The 21,911-nt window shown below is 43.9% G+C and overlaps 1 protein-coding gene across 2 annotated transcripts in view; it reads right to left on the reverse strand.

Annotated features, from left to right (window-relative positions):
* The window catches only part of LOC124010544 (alpha-1,6-mannosylglycoprotein 6-beta-N-acetylglucosaminyltransferase A-like), a 111,107-nt gene that overhangs the window by 35,622 nt on the left and 53,574 nt on the right, over positions 1 to 21,911 (reverse strand). For both annotated transcript variants that reach the window (XM_046323082.1, XM_046323079.1), the window contains 7 exons: positions 21,033 to 21,109; positions 19,489 to 19,578; positions 17,421 to 17,492; positions 15,312 to 15,473; positions 13,687 to 13,856; positions 10,350 to 10,484; positions 4,769 to 4,902 (listed from right to left, as the gene is read on the reverse strand). In XM_046323082.1, coding sequence (XP_046179038.1) covers positions 4,769 to 4,902; positions 10,350 to 10,484; positions 13,687 to 13,856; positions 15,312 to 15,473; positions 17,421 to 17,492; positions 19,489 to 19,578; positions 21,033 to 21,109 — 840 coding nt within the window. The remainder of the gene's footprint in view (positions 1 to 4,768; positions 4,903 to 10,349; positions 10,485 to 13,686; positions 13,857 to 15,311; positions 15,474 to 17,420; positions 17,493 to 19,488; positions 19,579 to 21,032; positions 21,110 to 21,911) is intronic.

Here is a 21,911-nt window from a genome sequence, read left to right on the forward strand (position 1 = left end):
GACCTCTAAATGCTCCATTGCGCTGTGCTCCTGGGCCCATATTCACCAAGCCTCTCAGAGTATGAGCACTGATCTAGGATCAGGTCCCCTGTTTCCATGAAATCTTATTAAATATGATAAAAGAGAAAACTGATTCTAGATCAGCAGTCCTACTCTGAAATGCTTGATGCATACAGCCCCTGATACCTGTCCCTGTGAACTCTGACAGACAAAGTAGAGTTAACTTAAGTTAAATCTCCAGAATACTGCAGTGTCATCTCAGGAGTTGGGTATGGAAAACATCAAACCATGGACAGTGGTTGGTGTATGCAAGTCAATGCATTTCCCACATCAAAGGGATCTGCTCGAATTCTCTGCACCGTACCATACATGCACTCACTCACTCATGCACACACATCCCAAACGCTGCTACCAGACTCTTATTATACTGCTCAATTTATACACTTTCCCCCTATCCCCCCCTTCCCAATACACGTGTAAATATTGGACAATAAATTGTGCATTCCTGTATTATACTTATGTTAAAATTGTATTCTATTCTACTGCGATTTGAGTTTGTATTCTTATCTTTTATTATTTCTTGTTGTTACATTGTCGAGAAGGAACCTGCCAGTAAGCATTTTGCTGGACGATGTTGTCATGACTTTGGCCTGGGGGTAGGTTTATGACATAAATATGTCATAAATACCTCTCCCCCTTTTTCCTCTCTCTACCCTACTGATGTTACATTTGGAAACCCCTTGGTTAACATAGAGATTCTGGGAACATCAGAAGGTGGGGGGAAATTAACCATATTCTGGTAATCCGACCAATTGAACATATGCAGTGGTACTTAATTGATATGATGTCAGTTCGGTTGTCATCTGAGACACTCTCATCAATAATAAGATGACAAACTCTACAGTGTAAAGTCTACACATCAGAGTTATCGGATTCACATGGAATTGTTGTTCAATTTAAATGTTTGAATATGAAATTATTTGTGATGGGATGAAATGTGATTTTAGCTTCTAAAATGTAAGAATTGGGTTTTCATGAGTGAATTAGGCCCAACTCAGTGGCCCGCCCACGTGAGGAGACATAGGTTGTAAACTATGAAACAGACCCTTCTTCTCCCTCCACTATATAAGCCCTTGACGAAAATATAACCTCCTGTTCCGAGGATGTGAGGACGACGGTCCGATGTCAGAATGGTTCAGACAACTACAGAACGAAGCCAACATCAGCGTGAGCTTTGGTTGCGAATGGTATGAACTTTGAACTCTTATTCACTACAGAAGTGATACCTCCTAGCCGTTGAGTTAGCGACAGCAGCTGCAAACGAGGGTTAGGAAGGAATAGACAGAGTATCCCGTCTATCGCACAATGATGTTACAACGTATCCAAATTGACCACCAGAGACATTCTTCAAAGGACAAAGGACTTGGTTTGGCAACACGTCCTTCCATCTTCCACCAACATACCAAAGCGCAGCTCAGAGTAAATATTTATTGCATTTTCCTTTTCCAAATGGGTGGTAATTTAGAATGCATAAAATACTGTATTTACAATAGCACAGCTTCTTCCTTTGGTCCTCAGTCTTCCCGCTCTTTCACTCAAACCCAGCCCTTTTCTTTTGTGTAACCAGCCGTCATATCTGTTCCGTCCGCTAGGGATGTTTTCCTTTATGACATAATTTGTAATCAAGGTATAATTCATTTTTGTATATGTAATTCTGTATGATTAGTTAACAGATAATTAAACCCAATTTTGCATTGCTGATTCAACTTTTTAGCCAGGGTTTGTGAAGATAAACAAGAATTTACCATTTACAACCAAGAATTAAGGTGACGATTAATATTGACTGCTATTGATGTAAAATATTACTAGGTCTTCAAGAGTTTATTTGGAAGATAACAGCTCTATAAATATTATTTTGTGGTGCCCCGACTCTAGCTAATTACATTTATATGATTAGCTCTATCAGGTAATATTAATTACGGCGAAATTATTTTATAGAATAGCATGTCATATCACTTAATCTGGCATAGCCAAAGACACAACAATGTACACCATGCGTATACCGTACATACAACTAATAACACTTTAAACTTACGATAGTTCTGGTTTGTTCTTAGAACTTTAAAACATATGAAGTGCTCACTCCCAGAACACACATATCCGTCCCAAATGGCATCCTATTTCCTATATAGTGCACTGTGTCTGACAAGGCTCTGGTCAAAAGTAGTGCATTATATAGGGAATAGGGTGCCATATGGGACGGGCCTATACATTAGTCCACTTGGAAATGGACTTGCATGTGTTTGTGTACGCCAGCCCTGGCCAGGTGATGGAAGCTAAGAGCCAGAGTAACAGAACAGCCAGGCTAAGTCATGTACCAGCTGGAGCAATAGCAAGGGAAACATTTGCTCACTGAAGGGGGTGTGTTAATCCCTTTGCCTGTTTATAACTGTACAGATGGATGACCGGGGATGGATGTAGGAGAGTGGTCCAGCAGACCCCTCAAACATACACACACATATTCAGGCCAGTGAATTAGATTTAGACCTGGGACACCAGGTGTCTGCAATGAATTATCATTGGACAATCAAACGCATTAATTAAACTACAATGACCATAATCCATTGCACATCTACTTGTCCTGTCTGTTTCTTTTAGCCTGCTAAGAGAGAACAATGCGTGACCGTGAGGGGATATAGAGGGCAGCTGTTGCAACGCGCGGTATCTCTACCTGAAAATACATGATCTAAGTGATTTATGACTACTGAATACCAACTATCAAAGGGTGCCTTATTTACTTTGAAGAACTACAAAACTGCATAGGCAGCAGCTTTATAGAGACGACTTGGAATTAAATAATAAAGTCATCAAATATATGCAAAACTGAAATATTTTATGAAAGTAATGTTAATAAATGATGGCTAATAAATGATGGGCAGTCACTACTATAATGGGACTTTCATCGTTTTATCCTGTGTTGTTACAGCATTGAAACTGAAATCGAAAAACAGTGATTATTTTTTAATAATCGAACAGACCTCAAAAAGCACTAATCCCTCAGCACTACTATGAACTGATTTATTTTACTATTATATACATGGGAACGAAACAAAGACAATAGTAACTTATAAGGTTATCAGAATGTCTCTTTCCTGAGACCGAGAATAAAGGACTTTCCTTTTGTTTTATTGTGTACAACAACAACACCAGAGGATGAAGAACAAGTTATATAGTAGGCTATAGTAACTGTTCAGTAAAAGCCTGGGACTAGAGTCTGTACCTAGCCGGAAGCAGAGAGACCATTCTAGATGTGAACATGTTGTTATGGTTTTGGAAAGGAGAACAGTGGTGAGAAGAACGACATTGGGAATGTTCCATGGCTAGCCTGGTCCCTAAAAGATCTGTTTGTGCTGTCGTGTCATCTCCTGTCAGGTGAGACAAGACAGCACAAACAGATCTGGGCGATCAGAGCCCTTTCCCTCTCCTGTCTCATTGGCCAGAGCCATTTCTCTCTCGTGTCACATTGGCAGAGCCCTTTCCCTCTCCTGTCTCATTGGCCAGGGCGCCTTCTCCTGTCTCATCGCTTTCCCTCGTCTGCACCCTTTATCCAGTGATTTATGCAAGACGACTTAATGGTAATGAATGGAACCCAAGGCTAGGATTGATTTCCCGTGGCGCCTTCTTTGTCTTAATGTCCTCTGTTACATCTTAGTCTTAGGATGGCAGGAAATCCAACCCTCAGAGTTAAACATATTGAAAATACAAGTTTTGTTTATTCAAGCCCCATTGTTGTTGTGACACAACTGCAAGTGTGAGATACAATGACTTCCCCTAAGCCTGGAAACAGAGCAGAAATGACAGGATATAAAACAATACGCTGGGGATAAGGTGAATGTTTCTCCATAGGCAAGAGAAGGGGACACAAATCCAACATGCCCAATGCACCGGAACAAATCTGTGTTTCATTTCGAACTCATGGTGTAACCGATGTGTGTTTGATTAGTTACAGATATCATCTAACCCTTGCAGCTAGTAAACTGGATGACATGAAAAGACCTGCGTCGTATGAGAATGGCATACTCTATCCGCAACACAAAGGGTCTATTGAGGCTGGTCTGCTATTCCAGCCTGACGTGGGCCAAACCACTGAAACTGAGACCGGAGAGAGGTATTCATTCATTCTGGGTAACATTTTACTTTCCATCAGCCATGGGGAAAAGGTTGAAACCCCCTGGGGTGGTGGAATCTCCCTCCCCACCCCTGGGTCGTGTTCATTAGGGCACATAACAGAAAACTTAACGTGTTTTGCAACGGAAAACAAAAATGACTGTGTCTTATTGGGCTCCCGAGTGGCGCAGTGATCTAAGGCACTGCATCTCAGTGCTTGAGGCATCACTACAAACACCCTGGTTCGAATCCAGGTTGTATCTCAACCAGCCATGACTGGGAGTCCCATAGGGCAGGGCACACTTGGCCCACCGGGTTTGGCCGGTGTAGGCAGTCATTGTAAATAAGAATTTGTTCTTAACTGACGTGCCTAGTTAAATAAAGATTAAATGTAAAAACCTTTTCTTTTTCTTGGATGAGTACAGGTTCCCCCTCACTGTTTAAGACCATTTGCTTCCATTTGGTGCCTTATGAACAATCCCTGTCATTAGGTGGGAGTAGGGTGAAGTTGTTGAATTTCCCCCACTAATGGTTAAGGTTAGGATTAGGGAGGAGAAGCTGATCCTAGATCTGTACCCCAGAACCATGAGGTGGTACTTACGGAACATGGTGTTGAACTGCTGGGGGTTGAGGTTCCACTTGCCCCAGGGGGTCTTGTGGCCCTTGGACTGAGCATAGTGGGCGTGGTTGAACTCGGGCTCTGTGCCGAAGGAGTCCAAAACCCGCAGCATACACCTGTCACACACCACATTATAGTGTTAGTATACATCTGTAATACACAGTATATGCAATTATAGCATTAATACACACTTACAGCTGTGTCTCAACCACTAATAAATGGTTAATGAATTACATGATGCCTATATTTTCCATACCTTCAGCATGGTCACAGATAGTGTACAAAGCACAGAGAGAGCTTCCTACTGATCAGACAGGAACAGTAAAGGTTACACATCATGACTAATTAGAGGACCAGAGAGAGGATGTTATATGGAATGGAATGACACATTCCTGACCTTTTCTCTCTCGCTTTCTCTCAGTCCCTCTCTGCCAGCCCCCCCCTCCTCTTTGTCTTTAGCTTTCTCTCTCTATCTAGCTCTCTCTCTTTCAGTCACCCTCTCTCAGTCTTTAGCTTTCTCTCTTTTTCAGTCACCCTCTCTCAGTCTTTAGCTTTCTCTCTCTATCTAGCTCTCTCTTTCAGTCACCCTCCCTCAGTCTTTAGCTTTCGCTCTCCCTCCATCTATCTAGCTCTCTCTTTCAGTCACCCTCCCTCATTCTTTAGCTTTCGCTCTCGCTCCATCTATCTAGCTCTCTTTTTCAGTCACCCTCCCTCTGTCTTTAGCTTTCGCTTCTCTCTCTCCATCTATCTAGCTCTCTTTTTCAGTCACCCTCCCTCTGTCTTTAGCTTTCTCTCTCTCCATCTATCTAGCTCTCTCTCTTTCACCCTCTCTCAGAGTCCCTATCTTTCAGTCTCCCTGACACATGCTTTTTCAGATAATAAGTACCCCCCCCAGACCAAACAAAAATGTCTAAAGCCTAAAAATAAACACCTGGCTATGCTTCACCACTATTCCTCTCCATCTTTAATCCTTCTGGACAGAGCCCAACATACTCATCTGATTGACCCCTGGCGGGGTGGAGGTGTAATAATGAGTATTAATCAAATTGATGAGGGGCCAGGAGTACCAGAGGGATCGGCTAAGCTCAGTCTGGCAGCCCGGGCAAGGCCACTCCTGATCACGCAGATGTTTCGCAGATGGTGTGTGTGTATGCAAGCGTGAGAAAGAGAGAGAGAAAGACCGTGTGAGTGTGTGTGTGAGACTGTGTGTGTCTTCTCAAGATACTCAGGAAATATGGTAAATGGATTCACAATGAGGAAACTAGGAGACTAGTGAGACTTTATTTTACCTTTATTTAACTAGGCAAGTCAGTTAAGAACAAATTCTTATTTTCAATGACGGCCTAGGAACAGTGTGTTAACTGCCTGTTCAGGGGCAGAACGACAGATTTGTACCTTGTCAGCTTAGGGGTTTGAACTCGCAACCTTCCGGTTACCAGTCCAATGCTCTAACCGCTAGGCTACCCTGCCGCCCCAGACTAAAGCCACAGCATGCAAATCTCTTTAGTTTTTGAGACACTTGGGTATAGTCAGACGCAGTACAACATTCTTAGGAGATGATGCGAGAGAAAGAGATTGAGGTGAAATACTCTTTCAAATTAGATTGTTGTAGACTGGAGACTACGGTTGTTCAGATCAGTGGCAAGGAGTACAAAACGGTCACATTTATGATATCAGTCGTGTGTTTATAATGATTTCCATGTAGAATTGAGAATTAGACAAACTGAAATGATAGCGTATTATAGCCAGCAAATAATGATTATAGTTGATACGATGACTGAAGCAAGCATTGGTTTTCTGCAGTGAGAGTGATAGACCAATACATAGATCGATACAGAAAGAGAGAGAAAGACAGAGTGAATGTGTGTATGTGCATGCATATGTGTGTGTGCGCACGTGCGTGTGTGTGTGTGTGCGCACGTGCGTGTGTGTGTGTGTGCGCACGTGCGTGTGTGTGTGTGTGCGCGAGAGGGAAGAAGAGTGACAGGACAGGAGAGGCGGCTGCCCTCATTAAATTCTAAAACCACTAATACTGCTGAGCCGATCATTGAGATTCTCCCTACAGTCCTTTCACTGCCCTGAACAACCACACTCACTTCCACTTTGGCCTTGGAACACAATCCTCGCTCTCAAATTCTCTTCCCTCTTGAGACTCAGACTGCTCCCTAATGGCACCCTATTCCCTATATAGTGCAGTGCACTACTTTTGACAAGTGTATGTACCACAGGGCTTTGGTCAAAACTAGTGGACTACAGTGAGCTCCAAAAGTATTGGGACAGTGATACACATGCTGTTGTTTTGGCTCTGTACTCCAGCACTTTGGATTTGAAATTATACAATGACTATGAGGTTTTATTGTAAATAAGAATATAATATTTTTTTTAACACTTCTACATTCAGGATTATTTTGTGCCCAATGGAAATGAATGGTAAATAACGTATTTGTCATTTTGGAGTCACTTTTTATTGTAAATAAGAATATAATATGTTTCTGAACACTTCTACATGAATGTGGATGCTACCATGATTACAGATAGTCCTGAATGAATCGTGAATAATGATGAGTGGAAAAGTTAGACGCATAAAAATCATACTCCCCAACGATGCTAACCTCCTCTGTTATTGTAATGGTGAGAGGTTAGAATGTCTTGGGGGTTATGATATTTGTGCGTCTAACTTTCCCACTCATCATTATTCACGATTCATTCAGGACTATCTGTAATCATGGTAGCATCCACAATGTAGAATTGTTCTATATTAGAAGATGTTCTGGAGAGGCTGGAAAAGGAAAGACACTTAATGATGCAGTCCAGGATCATAAGCACGACAAATTTGTAACATATTGTACGAATTGGATTTGTAACATATTATAGGAATTGCAAAAAATAACATAACATATGTAATGAATCACATAGTACACAATTGGATGACGTAGCACACAAAAAAATATAGGGACCCGTTTTGGCTGGTGAGCAGCCCTTTCAAAACTACTGGCTGAAATTATACAAAATGTTCTGAAGCATTAAGTGGGGAGGGAAAGAGCTGGATAGACAAGGAGGAAGGAGAGGACATATGCAAGAAGAACATAAACAAGACAGGGTTAGACAACTATGGGCGAGACCAAAACAGTTCCACGACGTGACTAGTCAGTTTAAAAATCTAAAATGCACATTCAACAGAAGTTTTGTCTGAAGTTACAGTAAAACAGTGGCATCTTTTAACCTTCCTGGAAGTGCACGTCACAAAATCAACACTGAATGAAGTGGACAAATGTAAATGTCTTCACCAATATGTATAACGAGGAATTAATCAATGCACTCATGAAAATGCCAGCTGGATCCTGCATTACGACCACACAGTCTGTATAAAGGTTGATTCTGTGTCCCAAACGGCTCCCTATTCCCTAAATAGCACATTACTTTTGACCAGGGGCCTTGGTCAAAACAAATGCATATTATAGGAATAGAGAGCCGTTTGGGATGCAGTCCCAGTCAATTTCCTCAGAGCAAGATGAAACAGGATGCAAACCCGAAACCAAGATCGTGTTGACACGAGAAAGGAAATCTTGGGGCTATTAGCGAACCTGACTTATTGTTCTCACAAGGCGGTTCTCGTATCAACCTCCAAACACACCAATGGGCTACATCAGAGGAACAATACCTACAAGGCACCGGTTCAGACAGTCCTACCAGTGGAGCGCGCACGTGCACACACACAATAGAGAGAGTGCAGAAAACAGACACAACCATGACCACTGCTCCATTAAGAGTTAAGACCTTGACCTGATGTTCCCATGGAAACGGCCTACCTACATGAGGACGTCAAACCATTTATATCTGACACAATGCAATTTCGGCCCAGTGAGAGAGAACAGTTTGATGACAGCCACTGAAACAGAGGTGATTCTCATGATAGTGAGCTTGCTTGATGACTAACCTTGCATAAGACCTGAATACTTTTGTTAGCTTAAAAAAATAGGGGCTTACAGAAGAAAAACCCATCCAACCATAAAGGCAGGAGGAGCTGGCCCACCTCGGTCTGGTCTGCATGGCCCCCCGAATCTGATCTGGGGTCCCGTGTGACTCAATTGGTAGAGCATGGCACTTGCAACACCAGGGTTGTGGGTCCGATTCCCACAAGGGACCAGTATGAGAAAAAAAGTATGAAAATGTATGTACCCACTACTCTAAGTTTCTCTGGATAAGAGCATCTGCTAAATTACTAAAATGTAAATCCAGCCTGGGTTTCAGCCTTCTCATTCAGATGCTAATGAGTTTGTAAATCACATCTGGTCCCCCCCTCTGTGCCTGGATCTTTGTCACCTGAATAGCTACCCCACCAAGTATCAAATGAGCTGCAAAAAAATAGGCCTCTTGTCATCCTGCCAACCTCTCTCCGTTGCTCTCCAATCAGTAAATGAGTAGTGGGCGAACCCTCTGACAACGTGCCTCAGCAAGGTTTGGCATCCTACAGGGAGGGACACAGCCTCGGGAGACTCAGAGGGACACAGACAAAGAGCCTGACAATGTTACCACTTCCCGATTAGTCAAAGCAGCAAGGAGGATGCGGATTCCAAAGAGACCTCATCACGTGACAGACGTAAATGAGGATACTAGGAAACTCATTGGATACAAAAACTAGGATATTCATATTTGAACTAAGACATTTTATGAGAACTCCGTTAGATCTCAATCTGCCTAAATTAACAACATCATCACACACGCTCCCGAGTGGCGCAGCGGTCTAAATCAAATCAAATTTTATTTATCACATACACATGGTTAGCAGATGTTAATGCGAGTGTAGCGAAATGCTTGTGCTTCTAGTTCCGACAATGCAGTAATAACCAACAAGTAATCTAGCTAACAATTCCAAAACTAATACCTTATAGACACAAGTGTAAGGGGATTGTGAGGTTATTTTCCTGACACCACACTCCGAGGGCCCTCACCTCCTCCCTGTAGGCCGTCTCGTCGTTGTTGGTAATCAAACCTACCACTGTTGTGTCGTCCGCAAACTTGATGATTGAGTTGGAGGCGTGCGTGGCCACGCAGTCGTGGGTGAACAGGGAGTACAGGAGAGGGCTCAGAACGCACCCTTGTGGGGCCCCAGTGTTGAGGATCAGCGGGGTGGAGATGTTGTTGCCTACCCTCACCACCTGGGGGCGGCCCGTCAGGAAGTCCAGTACCCAGTTGCACAGGGCGGAGTCGAGACCCAGGGTCCGAGACCCGAGACCTAAGGTACTGCATCTCAGTGCTAGAGGAGTCACTACAGACCCTGGTTAGATTCCAGGCTGTATCACAACCGGCCGTGATTGAGAGTCCCATAGGGCAGCGCACAATTGGCCCAGCATCTTCCGGGTTAGGGTTTGGCCGGGTTGGGCCGTCATTGTAAATAAAAATGTGTTCTTAACCGACTTGTCTAGTTCAATTAAGGTTCAATTTTAAAAAGAAAGAAAGAAAATATCACACGTCCCAGCCCATAACTTATGGATGACGTGGGTGTGTATAAATACTATCACACACACACACACACAGACAGTTGAAGATATGGAGTACTTACTGATAGTGGACCCAGGAGGGCCCCAGTGTCTTCTTGAACTGGGTCAGGCCCACAATGTCAATGTAGATGAGCTCCACCACCTTGTCCCCCTGGGTGGGGCAGCTGGACTTGTTCCCCATCACTCTCCTCATGATCCTGCACGAAGAGAGGGAGTGGGCTTAGTTAGGACCCACAGGGTGTATCTGAAATGGCACCATATTCCCCTATATGGTTCACTACTTTTGACCAGGGCTCTGGGGTTGAGAACAGTTTTAAATTCACTGTAACATGTACAATAAATGTTGTATTGTAATATATCTATTTTTTAAAGAGAGCAACAATATGAAAATACACAACAAACAAAGAGAAGAAAGCTATGGATTGTTTACACATAGTAAACACCTCTTATTAAACAAGTGGCGCCACAGAACATGGCTGACATTTTACATTCTCCCAACGAATTGTGCAAATTTTTTCTTTTTTTGCGTAACTTATTTTTTAAAAACTTATTGTGTACATAATGTTACTGCTACCGTCTCTTACGACTTATAAAATAACTTCTAGACATCAGAAAACCGATTACTCAACACTGGAAGAAAATGACTTGTTTTCCTTTAACGAGTCCGACGAGAAGGATATCCTTCTTTGACTGGAACAGGCCCAGAGCCACGCCTTTTGCGTGAAGAAAAGACGCCAGAAAAGGGGACGCAGATCGGGGATCCTTCTGAGAATCCGGAGGCGAGCGAGTAAACTCCCAATGCCTTACATTCTCCTTGCTAACGTGTAATGTTAGAAAATAAAATTGATGACCTGCTATTAAGATTATCCTACCAACGAGACATTAAAAACTGTAACATCTTATGTTTCACCGAGACGTGGCTGAAAGTAAAAACTCACAATATAGAGCTGGCAGAATTGTCCATGCACCGGCAGAACAGGGATGCTACCTCTGGTGTCTTTTTGTCAATAACAGCTGGTGCACGATGTCTAATATTAAAGAAGTCTCGAGGTATTGCTCACCTGAGGTAGAGTACCTTATGAAGCTGTCGACCACACTATCTACCAAGAGAGTTCTCATCTGTATTATTCGTAGCCGTCTATTTACCACCACAGGGTGAAGCTGGCACTAAGACCGCTCTCAACTAACTCTTTCTGGCCATAAGCAAAGAAGAAAATGATCACACAGAAACGGCGCTCCTAGTGGCCGGGGACTTTAACGCAGGTAAACTTAAATCAGTTTTACCAAATTTTTACCAGCATATCACGTGCATTTTCAACCTCTCCCTGACTGAGTCTATAATACCTAAATGTTTCAAGCAGACCACCATAGTCCCTGTGCCCAAGGAAGCAAAGGTAACCTGCCTAAATGATTACCGCCCCGTGGCACTCACATCGATAGCCATGAAGTGCTTTGAAAGGCTGGTCATGGCTTACATCAACAGCATTCTCCTGGACACCCTAGACCCACTCCAATTCGCATACCGCCCCAACAGATCCACAGATGAAGCAATCTCAATTGCACTCCACACCGTCCTTTCTCCCCTGGGCAAAAATAACACCTATGTGAGAATGCTGTTCATAGTCTACAGCTCAGCATTCAAAACCATAGTGCCAATGAAGCTCATCACTAAGGACTCTGGGACTAAACGCCTCCCTCTGCAACTGGATCCTGGACTTCTTGACGGGCCACCCCTAGGTGGTAAGAGTAGGCAACAATACGTCTGCCACGCTGATCCTTAACACTGGGGCCCCTCAGGGGTGTGTACTTAGTCCCCTCCTGTATTCCCTGTTCACCCACAACTTCGTGGCCAAACATGACTCCAACATCATCATCACGTTTTCTTTTTTAACCTTTAACTAGGCAAGTCAGTTAAGAACAAATACTTATTTACAATGATGGCCTATGAACAGTGGGTTAATAACTGCCTTGTCCAGGGGCAGAATGACAGATTTTTACCTCGTCAGCTTGAGGATTCGAACGAGCAACCTTTCGGTTACTGGCCCAATGTTCTAACTACTAGGCTACCTGCTGCTGAAGACACAACAGCGGTAGGGCTGATCACCGACAATGATGGAACGGCCTATAGGGAGGTCAGAGAACTGGCAGTGTTGTGCCAGGACAACAACCTCTCCCTCAATGTGAGCAAGACAAAGGAGCTGATCGTGGACTACAGGAAAAGGTGGGCTGAGCAGGCCCCCATTAACATTGACGCAGCTGTATTGGAGCAGGTCGAGTTCCTTGGTGTCCACATCACCAACAAACTATCATGGTCCAAACATACCAAGACAGTCGTGAAGAGGGCACAACAAAACCTTTTCCCCCTCAGGAGACTGAAAAGATTTGGCATGGGCCCCCAGAATCCTCAAAAGGTTCTACAGCTGCACCATCGAGAACATCCTGACCGGTTTCATCACCGCCTGGTATGGCAACTGCTCGGTATCTGACCGTAAGGCGCTACAGAGGGTAGTGTGAACAGCCCAGTACATCACTGGGGTCAAGCTTCCTGCCATCCAGGACCTATATAATAGGTGGTGTCAGAGGAAAGCCCATAAAATTGTCAGAGACTCCAGTCACCCAAGTTATAGACTGTTTTCTCTGCTACCACACGGCAAACGGTACCGGAGCGCCCTGTATTTAGCCTCGTTATTGTTATTCTTAGTGTTACTTTTTATTATAACTTTTTATTTTAGCCTACTTGGAAAATATTTACTTCTGTAGACTTTACCGTGAAATAATTACTTACAAGCCCTTAACCAACAGTTGGTTAAGGGCTTGTAAGTAAGTATTTCACGGTAAAGTCTACAGTTGTTGTATTCGGCGCATGTGGCAAATAAAGTTTGATTTGATTATTCAAGTAGGAAGTAATTTGAGACAGGTTTTACCTAACAAAGCAGGACTAGTGCACACAAAGAACATGTGGTAGTTTTTGCAGGTGGGTTGCAACCACCTCACATTACACTAGCTTTAGCTGTATTGTGAAGTTATACTTCTGCTCATTCCATAGGTCACTTTGGGGAGGTAATCCCTGGGGCTGTATGTATCAAGCATCTCAGAGTAGGAGTGCTGCTGATTTAGGATCAGTTTCGCCTTTTAGATCACAATGAATAAGACTACATGGACAGGGGAGACCTGGGCCTGTATCCCATAAAGCGTCTCAGAGTAGGAGTGCTGATGATCTGGGATGAAATCCTAACCTGTCCATATAATTTTATTCATTATGATCCTAGAATTGTTCAATAAGCAACGCTCTTTATAATTTTTCGTTGGAAAACATTTTAACCGTTTTGCTACGGTACTCCGCACTGAACACCACCCAGATGTGTGCGAGGGGTGCACACACACACTCAACGGACTCACTCTTTGAGCTCGGCCAGGGAGGCGGAGATGCGTACGTCGTGGCCCAGCAGGTAGAGGGTGGTGATGAGGTCACTCCATTGCACCAGCTCCCCCAGGGGGCCCCCACTGAAGGCGTTCTCTGCAATCTTGAAGCCCGACTCCTTGGTCAACAGGCCCAGGTGCACCAGGATCTGATGTAGAGAGAGGGGTATAGAGTGTCAGTTCAGTTTAAATCTATTGTTTCTCATTGTGGCTCAGTTGGTTAGAGCATGGTGCTAGCAATGACAGGGTTGAGAGTTTGATTCCCAACGGGGCTATCAATATAAAGATTTATGGGAATGGGATATATTATCATCAACATATAAAAAATTCATACACTATTACTGGAACCCAATAAAATCACTGGGTGTAATATAGTGTGCAACTTTCTGTTGTTTTCTTTTTCAAGTAGGTTAGGCAAATCGCCAACCATCTGGGTGTGTGTCTTTAGTTCTTGAAATAATCCAAACACAAATCAATGGGTTGGAAAAATGTGATAAGGCATTTTCCCTATTCAAACGTAGCAGAATGTACGTCAAAGATGCACTCCACAGAAGACGAATCATTATTAACATCAGAGCGCACAAGTCTCCTTCTATTCACCAAGGAACACACAGACACAGGAGAGAATCCGACATTACAATGTTCTGTGCTTTCTATGGACGTCTCAACACACTTTCAGCTGCTGTGTTAGCCAGCCACAATAATGAGTCCTAAACAGCACCCTATTCCCTATACAGTGCACTACTTTTGTCCAGTTCCCATAGTAAACTATGTAGGGCATAGGGTGCAATTTGGGACGGAGACGCAATCACTAAGGTGCATTGCAGTTTGTCCTATATTTATGTTGTATTTCTAAAAAAAAAATATGTTTATCCTGGCCCCCGTTCCCGCAGGAGGCCTTTTGCCTTTTGGTAGGCCGTCATTGTAAATAAGAATTTGTTCTTAACTTACTTGCCTAGTTAAATAAAGGTTCAATTAAAAAAATTGTCCAGGAATTCATGTGTAGAGAGAGGATTATGACTGTAATAATATAAAAAGATCTGTTTGTGCGGTCTTGCCAAGTTGGCTCCAAGTTGGCAAAACAGAGCAAAGAGATCTGGGATCAGGCTACTTTGTTCCTGCTCTGAGCCTTTGGCATGATAGAGGTAGTGCTGAGTCCCGATTCCCCACACTTCTTCCAAAGTGTACTCTTACTCACTCAAGCCAATGCTTACACCAATCACTTCTGGAAAAAAGTGAAGAATTGGAGTTTCAAGTGCAAGAGACTTTGTTCCACTCTAACTAGAGGGAGTAGGGCTCTCCCATATGTCATATCCATACTGTTTGAAGCCATAGTCAGAAAGAGGAGGTGGAGGTGAATTATTTACAGTCCTGAAGATCACTAGGGAACTGAAACCTCCATTATTAATTGTTGGGGCCAGGTAGCTACCCAGAACACAATGGACTTTCCTTGTTTAAATTTTCTCAGTTCAGAAAGGCATGGGCTGATTCTGTTCTCTCTTTTCTGAGGTGTGTTTGTGTGTGTGAGTGCGTGCGTGCAAGTGTGTAGGTGCAAGCTTGCATGAGTATGTGTGTGCGTGTTTGTGAGTGTGTCCGTGTCCTACCTTTTTCCTCTTGCGCTTGGCCAGGTTCTGCTTGGCAGCCAGGGCGCGGATGGCGTTGATCCAGGGGTCTTCCATGCGCTTGATCCGGAGCATCATCCAGCGGAACTCCTCTCGCCGAGACATGACCCGATATAGCTCCTCGAAGCTCGTCCGGATCTCCGTCTAGGAAGAAGACAATACAATTTAGACACCCCTACTCTTTAGGCGTTATGGTTTAACCCATTAACCTCTTTCAAGGTTTACCCTATAGAAGGAGAATGTTAGCCTCTGAAAGGGGGTAGGTAGACAGTCAGTAGGCACTTTTGTTTTGGATCGGCAGAAGCTCCAGGTGGGCGGAGTGTGCACATTTTTGACTAAAGTCAAATCTCCACCCACTTGGGGCACAGGACGATGACAAACGAGCACGCCCAACTGTGTTTGTCGTGATCAGTTTGAGCAAGGAGGCAGAGAATCGCTGATCTTCATTACATAATGAGTGGTTATGTGTGCCTTTTGCACACAATGTATATAGTCTCCCCTTTTTTTCTACTGTGTTATTGACTTGTTAATTGTTTACTCCATGTGTAACTCTGTGTTGTCTGTTCACACTGCTATGCTTTATCTTGGCCAGGTCGCAGTTGCAAATGAGAACTTGTTCTCAACTAGCCTACCTGGTTAAATAAAGGTAAAATAAAAAAATTAAAATGAGTGGTTATGTAGGGTTTGAGGTCATTTGTAGATCAGTGATTCTGTAATACTGTCAATCTCCAACACACACATTGGTATCGAAATCCATCGATTCACTTGAAGGGATCGGTCACAACATACAGGATATAAAGAGGATTCTCATCAACTTAAACACTTAAGCTACAAAGTGCCAAGTTCTGCCAGGCACTATTTGCATTACAAAGACATATGGCTCCTCACTGAATGCTGGAATGCAATGATAGCAATCTACACATTTCTCAGCTTCTCTCGGGTCAATATTTAAGAAAGCTTTCCCAAAGCCGGCTTGGTTGAGATGCAGCCCTGCCTGCCATTAACAGCTGCTAAAGCTGGGGAAACAACGCACTAACAACACTCTGGCAGTGTATTACCATCCCTCATCAGGACAGGAAATCACTGGGAGAGACAGGTCTGGGGTTGTGTCCCAAAAGGCATCCTATTCCCTATATAGTGCACGACTTTTGACCATAGCGTTACGGGCCCTAGTCAACAACAACAAAAAATCACAACCACCATCAACGGTGATCTCAAAGACAAAAGGATCACTCATGTTGACATATCCGAAGGGGGGCAAAGAGTATTCAATTTGGACTTATCGCATTGTCCATAACCGGGAGCGGAGTAATATTTAAAGCCAATAACGACGAGCCACGCCCGGAGCTCTGAGCTCAGACGGCCCTGGAGGGAGATTTGAGCGAGTGCCCATTGGCATGGCGACAGGCATCATGGTATAAATCCTCGCCCGCTCAGTTACTAGCAGAATCACTGGAGTTACTCTACAGACAATGTGTGTGTGTGTGTGTGTGTGTGTGTGTGTGTGTGTGTGTGTGTGTGTGTGTGTGTGTGTGTGTGTGTGTGTGTGTGTGTGTGTGTGTGTGTGTGTGTGTGTGTGTGTGTTAGCCTATGTGCACTAACATTGCTTATCCATTAGTCAATACCATTTGAGCTAAAAGACAAGCGGAAGAGGTCATTTCTAAAGAGCACATGATGTCATAACATTATAAAAGCAATTCAATGCCCTCGTGACTTGGCATTTGTCTTCAGGCCGGGTATTCGTCGTTATTGGCTTTAAATATTACTTCACTCCCGGTTATGGATAATGCGATAAGTCCAAATTGAATACTCTTTGCCCCCTGGCCAGTCCCCAGAGGGGTGAGAGTGAAAATGACTCCAGACTGTTGGTCTTTCAGCAGGGTGCAGAGACTGGCACTTTTGCCCTTTTCACTACTTTGTTTTAAGATATTTTCTTATCACACTGTCATTTTCACATGGTGTCAACCTGAACCAAACTGTATTGGCTGTAATATTATATTTTCCTGTTGTTCTTTCCAGCGCGGTTCTAGCAACTATACTCAGTTTGACTCGGCTTGGCAGTGTGGAAAGCCCTTCAGTTCAGACACTCACCTGGCCCCTCCGGTCGGCCTCCTCATTCAATGTCTTGGTTCTCCACGGTAGGCGCGGGCACCAGTTCTCCACCTAAAATTACATTAACATCAGAACATGACATCAGAAGGAACTGAGATGTAAAATGTGACAGAGTGATTCATATGGGGCCTGTGAACTCTGCCAACGAAGAGGAGAGAGAGGAGAGGACGCAGTGTCGAGGGAGGGAGGAAAGGACACTAGGGTTGTGTCCAAAATGGCACCCTCTTCTCTATATAGTGCACTACTTATGACCAGAGCATAATAGGCCTTGGTCAAAAGTAATTCACTATATAGGAAATAGGGTAACATTTGGGATGCAGCCTAGGGGGCAAATCAGGCAATTATTAGACAGGTAATTATTTCAGTGAAAGCAGATGTCAAGCTGACAGAGGCCTGGCTCGCTTTGTTCTCACTTCAGAAGTTCTGGGGGGGGGGCTGATGCATCAACTAGCTATGGTGGGACCAGCCTCACTGTTGAGTGCAGATACAGAGATAGTCATGTACTGTAATGACATCCTATTCCCTATTTAGTACACCACTTTTGACTAGGGCCCATAGGGAACCCTTAGGTATGCAGCCAGTGAGAAGTCTGATCAGTGAGACATTTTCCACTCAAGTCATGTGACCATTTCACCATGGCGATATGCATGTATTTCCATATAGTATCAGCCTTGTTCTTTCCCTCTGCCTCTCTCACGCGTTCTGTCTGCCACTCACGCACGCAATGCACCCTCCCCAGAGTGAGGAGGCATTTGGGATGTAGCCCAATTTCCCATGCTCAGAGTAGACAGCCAGACGGATGGACCCAACGTTGGGGCTGTCACAGCTAAAACCCCAGCCTCCATTTTAAGGGCCAGTTGTAGTGTATCAGGGTTCCACTGATTGCCTCACTGGCTCAGTTAGTGAATGAGGTTGATTGAGGCTTAATTGATTAAGAGTTTATCCAAATGGCACCCTATCCCCAATGTAGTGAACTACTTTTGGCCAGAGCCCTACACCCTATCAGCCAGACACCCCCCAAAATAGTGCACTATATAGGGAATAGGATGGCATTTGGTACACAGCCACCCTCTCTCCCTTAAAGGAAAATTCCACACACACACACACACACACACACACACACACACACACACACACACACACACACACACACACACACACACACACACACACACACACACACACACACACACACACACACACACACACACACACACACACACACAGTCCCAAAATGTTTTATATGTCAGCAATCAAGTTCAAGATATATGAACTTTTTAAAAATACAGAAATATAGCCGGTGTTATGCATTTCGTGTCATATGATGCTGAGTGTTGCATCATGATGCAAAATGCATCATACTGGCTTTTTATGAAAGGTATACATCTTGATTGCTGACAAAACATTTTGGGACTATGTCCCAAACAATGGACTAATGAAACAAATACCAGAATATAGATTTGGGGTGGAGTTTTCCTTTAATGAATCTGGTGCATGTCTTTCCAAACAGGTTTTTTTCAGTAGAGTAAAAGTACATTGCATGGTTCTTCCCCCAAGCACTGCTCTCAACCAATACAACATTTAGAAGCTCCCATATCTGACCAGCTCCCATATCTGACAGAGAATAATCAGCATAAAGAGTCAGGGACTTGAGTTTGATTAAAACAAACTACAGTTGGGTCATTGCTACTTAGCAATGAGCTTCTCATTGACCACCAGAGGACAAGCCTTATTTGTGAATGCTACGGTATAAATGGGCTTTACATCTCAAGTGTAGTGTTTGCATGTGCGTACCCTACTCGCTAAGGTCATCAGATAGCTACAGTACATGTTTCCATATTAACGCCTAGAAAAAAATGCACCGCTGTAGGATAATTCACAAGTAAATAGTTCAGTCGTCAAGGGCGCGTGGAGATGCAATGGGTGAATACGTAAAGAGCTGGGGAGTTCCACATCCCCCAGGCTGTTAACACTGAATGTCAACGAGTAGATCATACCATAACAAACATAAGTGGACAACCAAGGACACACACACACACACACTCACCTCGCTGAGATATATGAAGAAGGAGCAGGTGGAGCCGTCCACGCCGTAGTTAGTGTAGCATGAGTCTGACCGCCACATGTCCTTCATCCACTGAGGAAGAGGAGGAGAGACTTGGTCAGGACTGAACACAATAGATACCAGTATAGCCTATCAATCCACATCTTGGCCAGTCCTCCCATCCCATGTCTGTGTGTGTGTGAGGACTCATCAATCCAAGAAAAAGAACCAGGCAATATAAGCAAAGAAACAGTGACAAAAATGTGACTGGGCAAAGTGTCAACAGCATTGAAAGTGAAAAAGTGTTTTTTGTTATATGGGCTGATGTTTTTTCGAGACTCAACCGCAAAATACAGTGTTTTCAGATGTTCACAGATGGAGATGTGCAAAACAGTCTGCTGAAGCCCAGTGAAGGAGCAGAGTGGGGCTACGACTTGGCCAAGGCTACGGGGGAATATGGCAATCACTTACACATTCTGGGTTAGGAATAATGGTGTTCCACTCCAACACTGAAACATTAAGGCTGAGTCTCAAATGACACCCTATTCATTATGGGCCCTACATAGGGAATAGGCTGCCATATGGGAAGTAGCCTACCTCTTTCCATCGCTGCAATTTCCATCTGATTTTATAAATCGGATTTCCATCCCATTGTTTTTGAATGACTAGGCTATGCAGAGTGGGTGTAGGTTTATATGAGACTGCCCTAACTAATTCCACTGAGATTGACAGCCACCCAAGTAAATCCCCTGGAATGTGTCACGCCAGGCAGCTGAAAACATCATTTGCAGCTAATTGACTTAAAGGTATTCTACAGGGGTTTATGAATTCCGAAGTATATTGTAATCGGGAGGAGCAAGAAGTCTTCAATTTGTCTTTTGTACCTGCTTAAAAACCTTCTGAAAGATTTTTCAAATAATTATTATCCATCAGAGCACAATAACAGGATGGAAAAGGTTGCCAGTAGGAAGTTTGTACCATGTACAGTATTATATAGCACTGTGACAGCTGGGATTTTCACCATACCCCATAAAAGCGCCCGAGGAATAAAATAAACTGTCCGAAGTTATTTTACTAGCCGACAGTTTTATCAGCAGAAACATTTAGGCCACGCGCAACAGAATACATTGAAAAGATGCATTCTGATTTAACCTCAATAAGACACTTGAGATGTAATGTGGTTGAAATAATCGCATAAAAAAAGAGAAAGGAGATAGATATTTGAGACAAACGGAGGCTAAATAGGACAAAACAACTCATCTGTTTCCGCTATGGAGCCTGTTGGAGCCCTGCTTTGGCTCTTTTAAATGGTGATCGGCTAGCCATGCCTGCCTTTCCTTGGTGCCAGTGCCAGTAGAGGCTTGGGAGCAGCCCGCAGAGCAGATGGCCTTTATGATATGACGGTATCTGCTCCGGGCAGACTCCGGCCTGGGGCTGTAGGACTGTGATTACTGCTGCTGCTGGTGGTTGCTATGTGTGTGTGTGTGCGTGTTTAATTGGGTGCGTGTTTGATTGGGTGCGTGGGTGTGTGCGTGCGTCTCGCTCACCTTGACTTTGGCCTCACAGTGAGGGAAGCCGTCCATGGGGGGAAGCTCACATTTCTCCTGAGCGCCGTTCAGCAGATCTGCAGAAAGAGAGGAGAGAGAAAGGAGAGAAAAAGAGAGGAGAGAGAGAGGAGAGAAAAATAGAGGAAAGAGAGAGAGAGGAGGGGATCAATAAGGTCAGGCACCAGCGTTGGGAGCAAACCGTGCAGGTGTGGAACTGACAGAAAAAAAGACAACACAGAGAGATCAATACACACGCATGAATGAACCACACTCCTGTGCACATACACACTGCCTCAGGCATGTATGCGTGTGACACATCAAAAATACACTCACACACTTTGGGTTTACACATCAAAAAGCTCCGAACAACCATTGACTTCAATGGGTCTGTAATTCCATGTATCCTCAGGGAAGTGATGGTATTTTGAAGAGACTGAACAAAACCCAGAATTGAAACAACATATGTACGCATGTGATGTGTGCTCTCTCCCAATAGCACGAGCACAGGTAGCGTAACTTGTGTGACCACATGGTACCATCCATCCGCAACAGATGCACGATGCCCTGGCTGAGCATACGGTGGTGTGATTTCCATACCTGACGCAGGTTCAGATAAGCTCGCCTCACACCGACAACAGACATGTGGAGTTTAGATATGCCAGGGCTACTAAGAGGCTTCAATGGAATGGGGTGCTGGGAACAGTCACACTGCAAAAAATAAAATGTGATGGCATCTCCCATAAATAAAAGATGACTCGTTTCAATCATTTTTTGTCCAAAAATGATTGGGTGCTATTCCATATGTAGGAAATAGGGTTGCCCTTTTTTAACTGCTTGTTTCTCTAGTTTCCACAAAAACAACAAATGTTATCCTCATAT

The sequence above is a fragment of the Oncorhynchus gorbuscha genome, linkage group LG23 (assembly GCF_021184085.1).
Source record: "Oncorhynchus gorbuscha isolate QuinsamMale2020 ecotype Even-year linkage group LG23, OgorEven_v1.0, whole genome shotgun sequence".
NCBI classification, from domain to species: domain Eukaryota; kingdom Metazoa; phylum Chordata; class Actinopteri; order Salmoniformes; family Salmonidae; genus Oncorhynchus; species Oncorhynchus gorbuscha.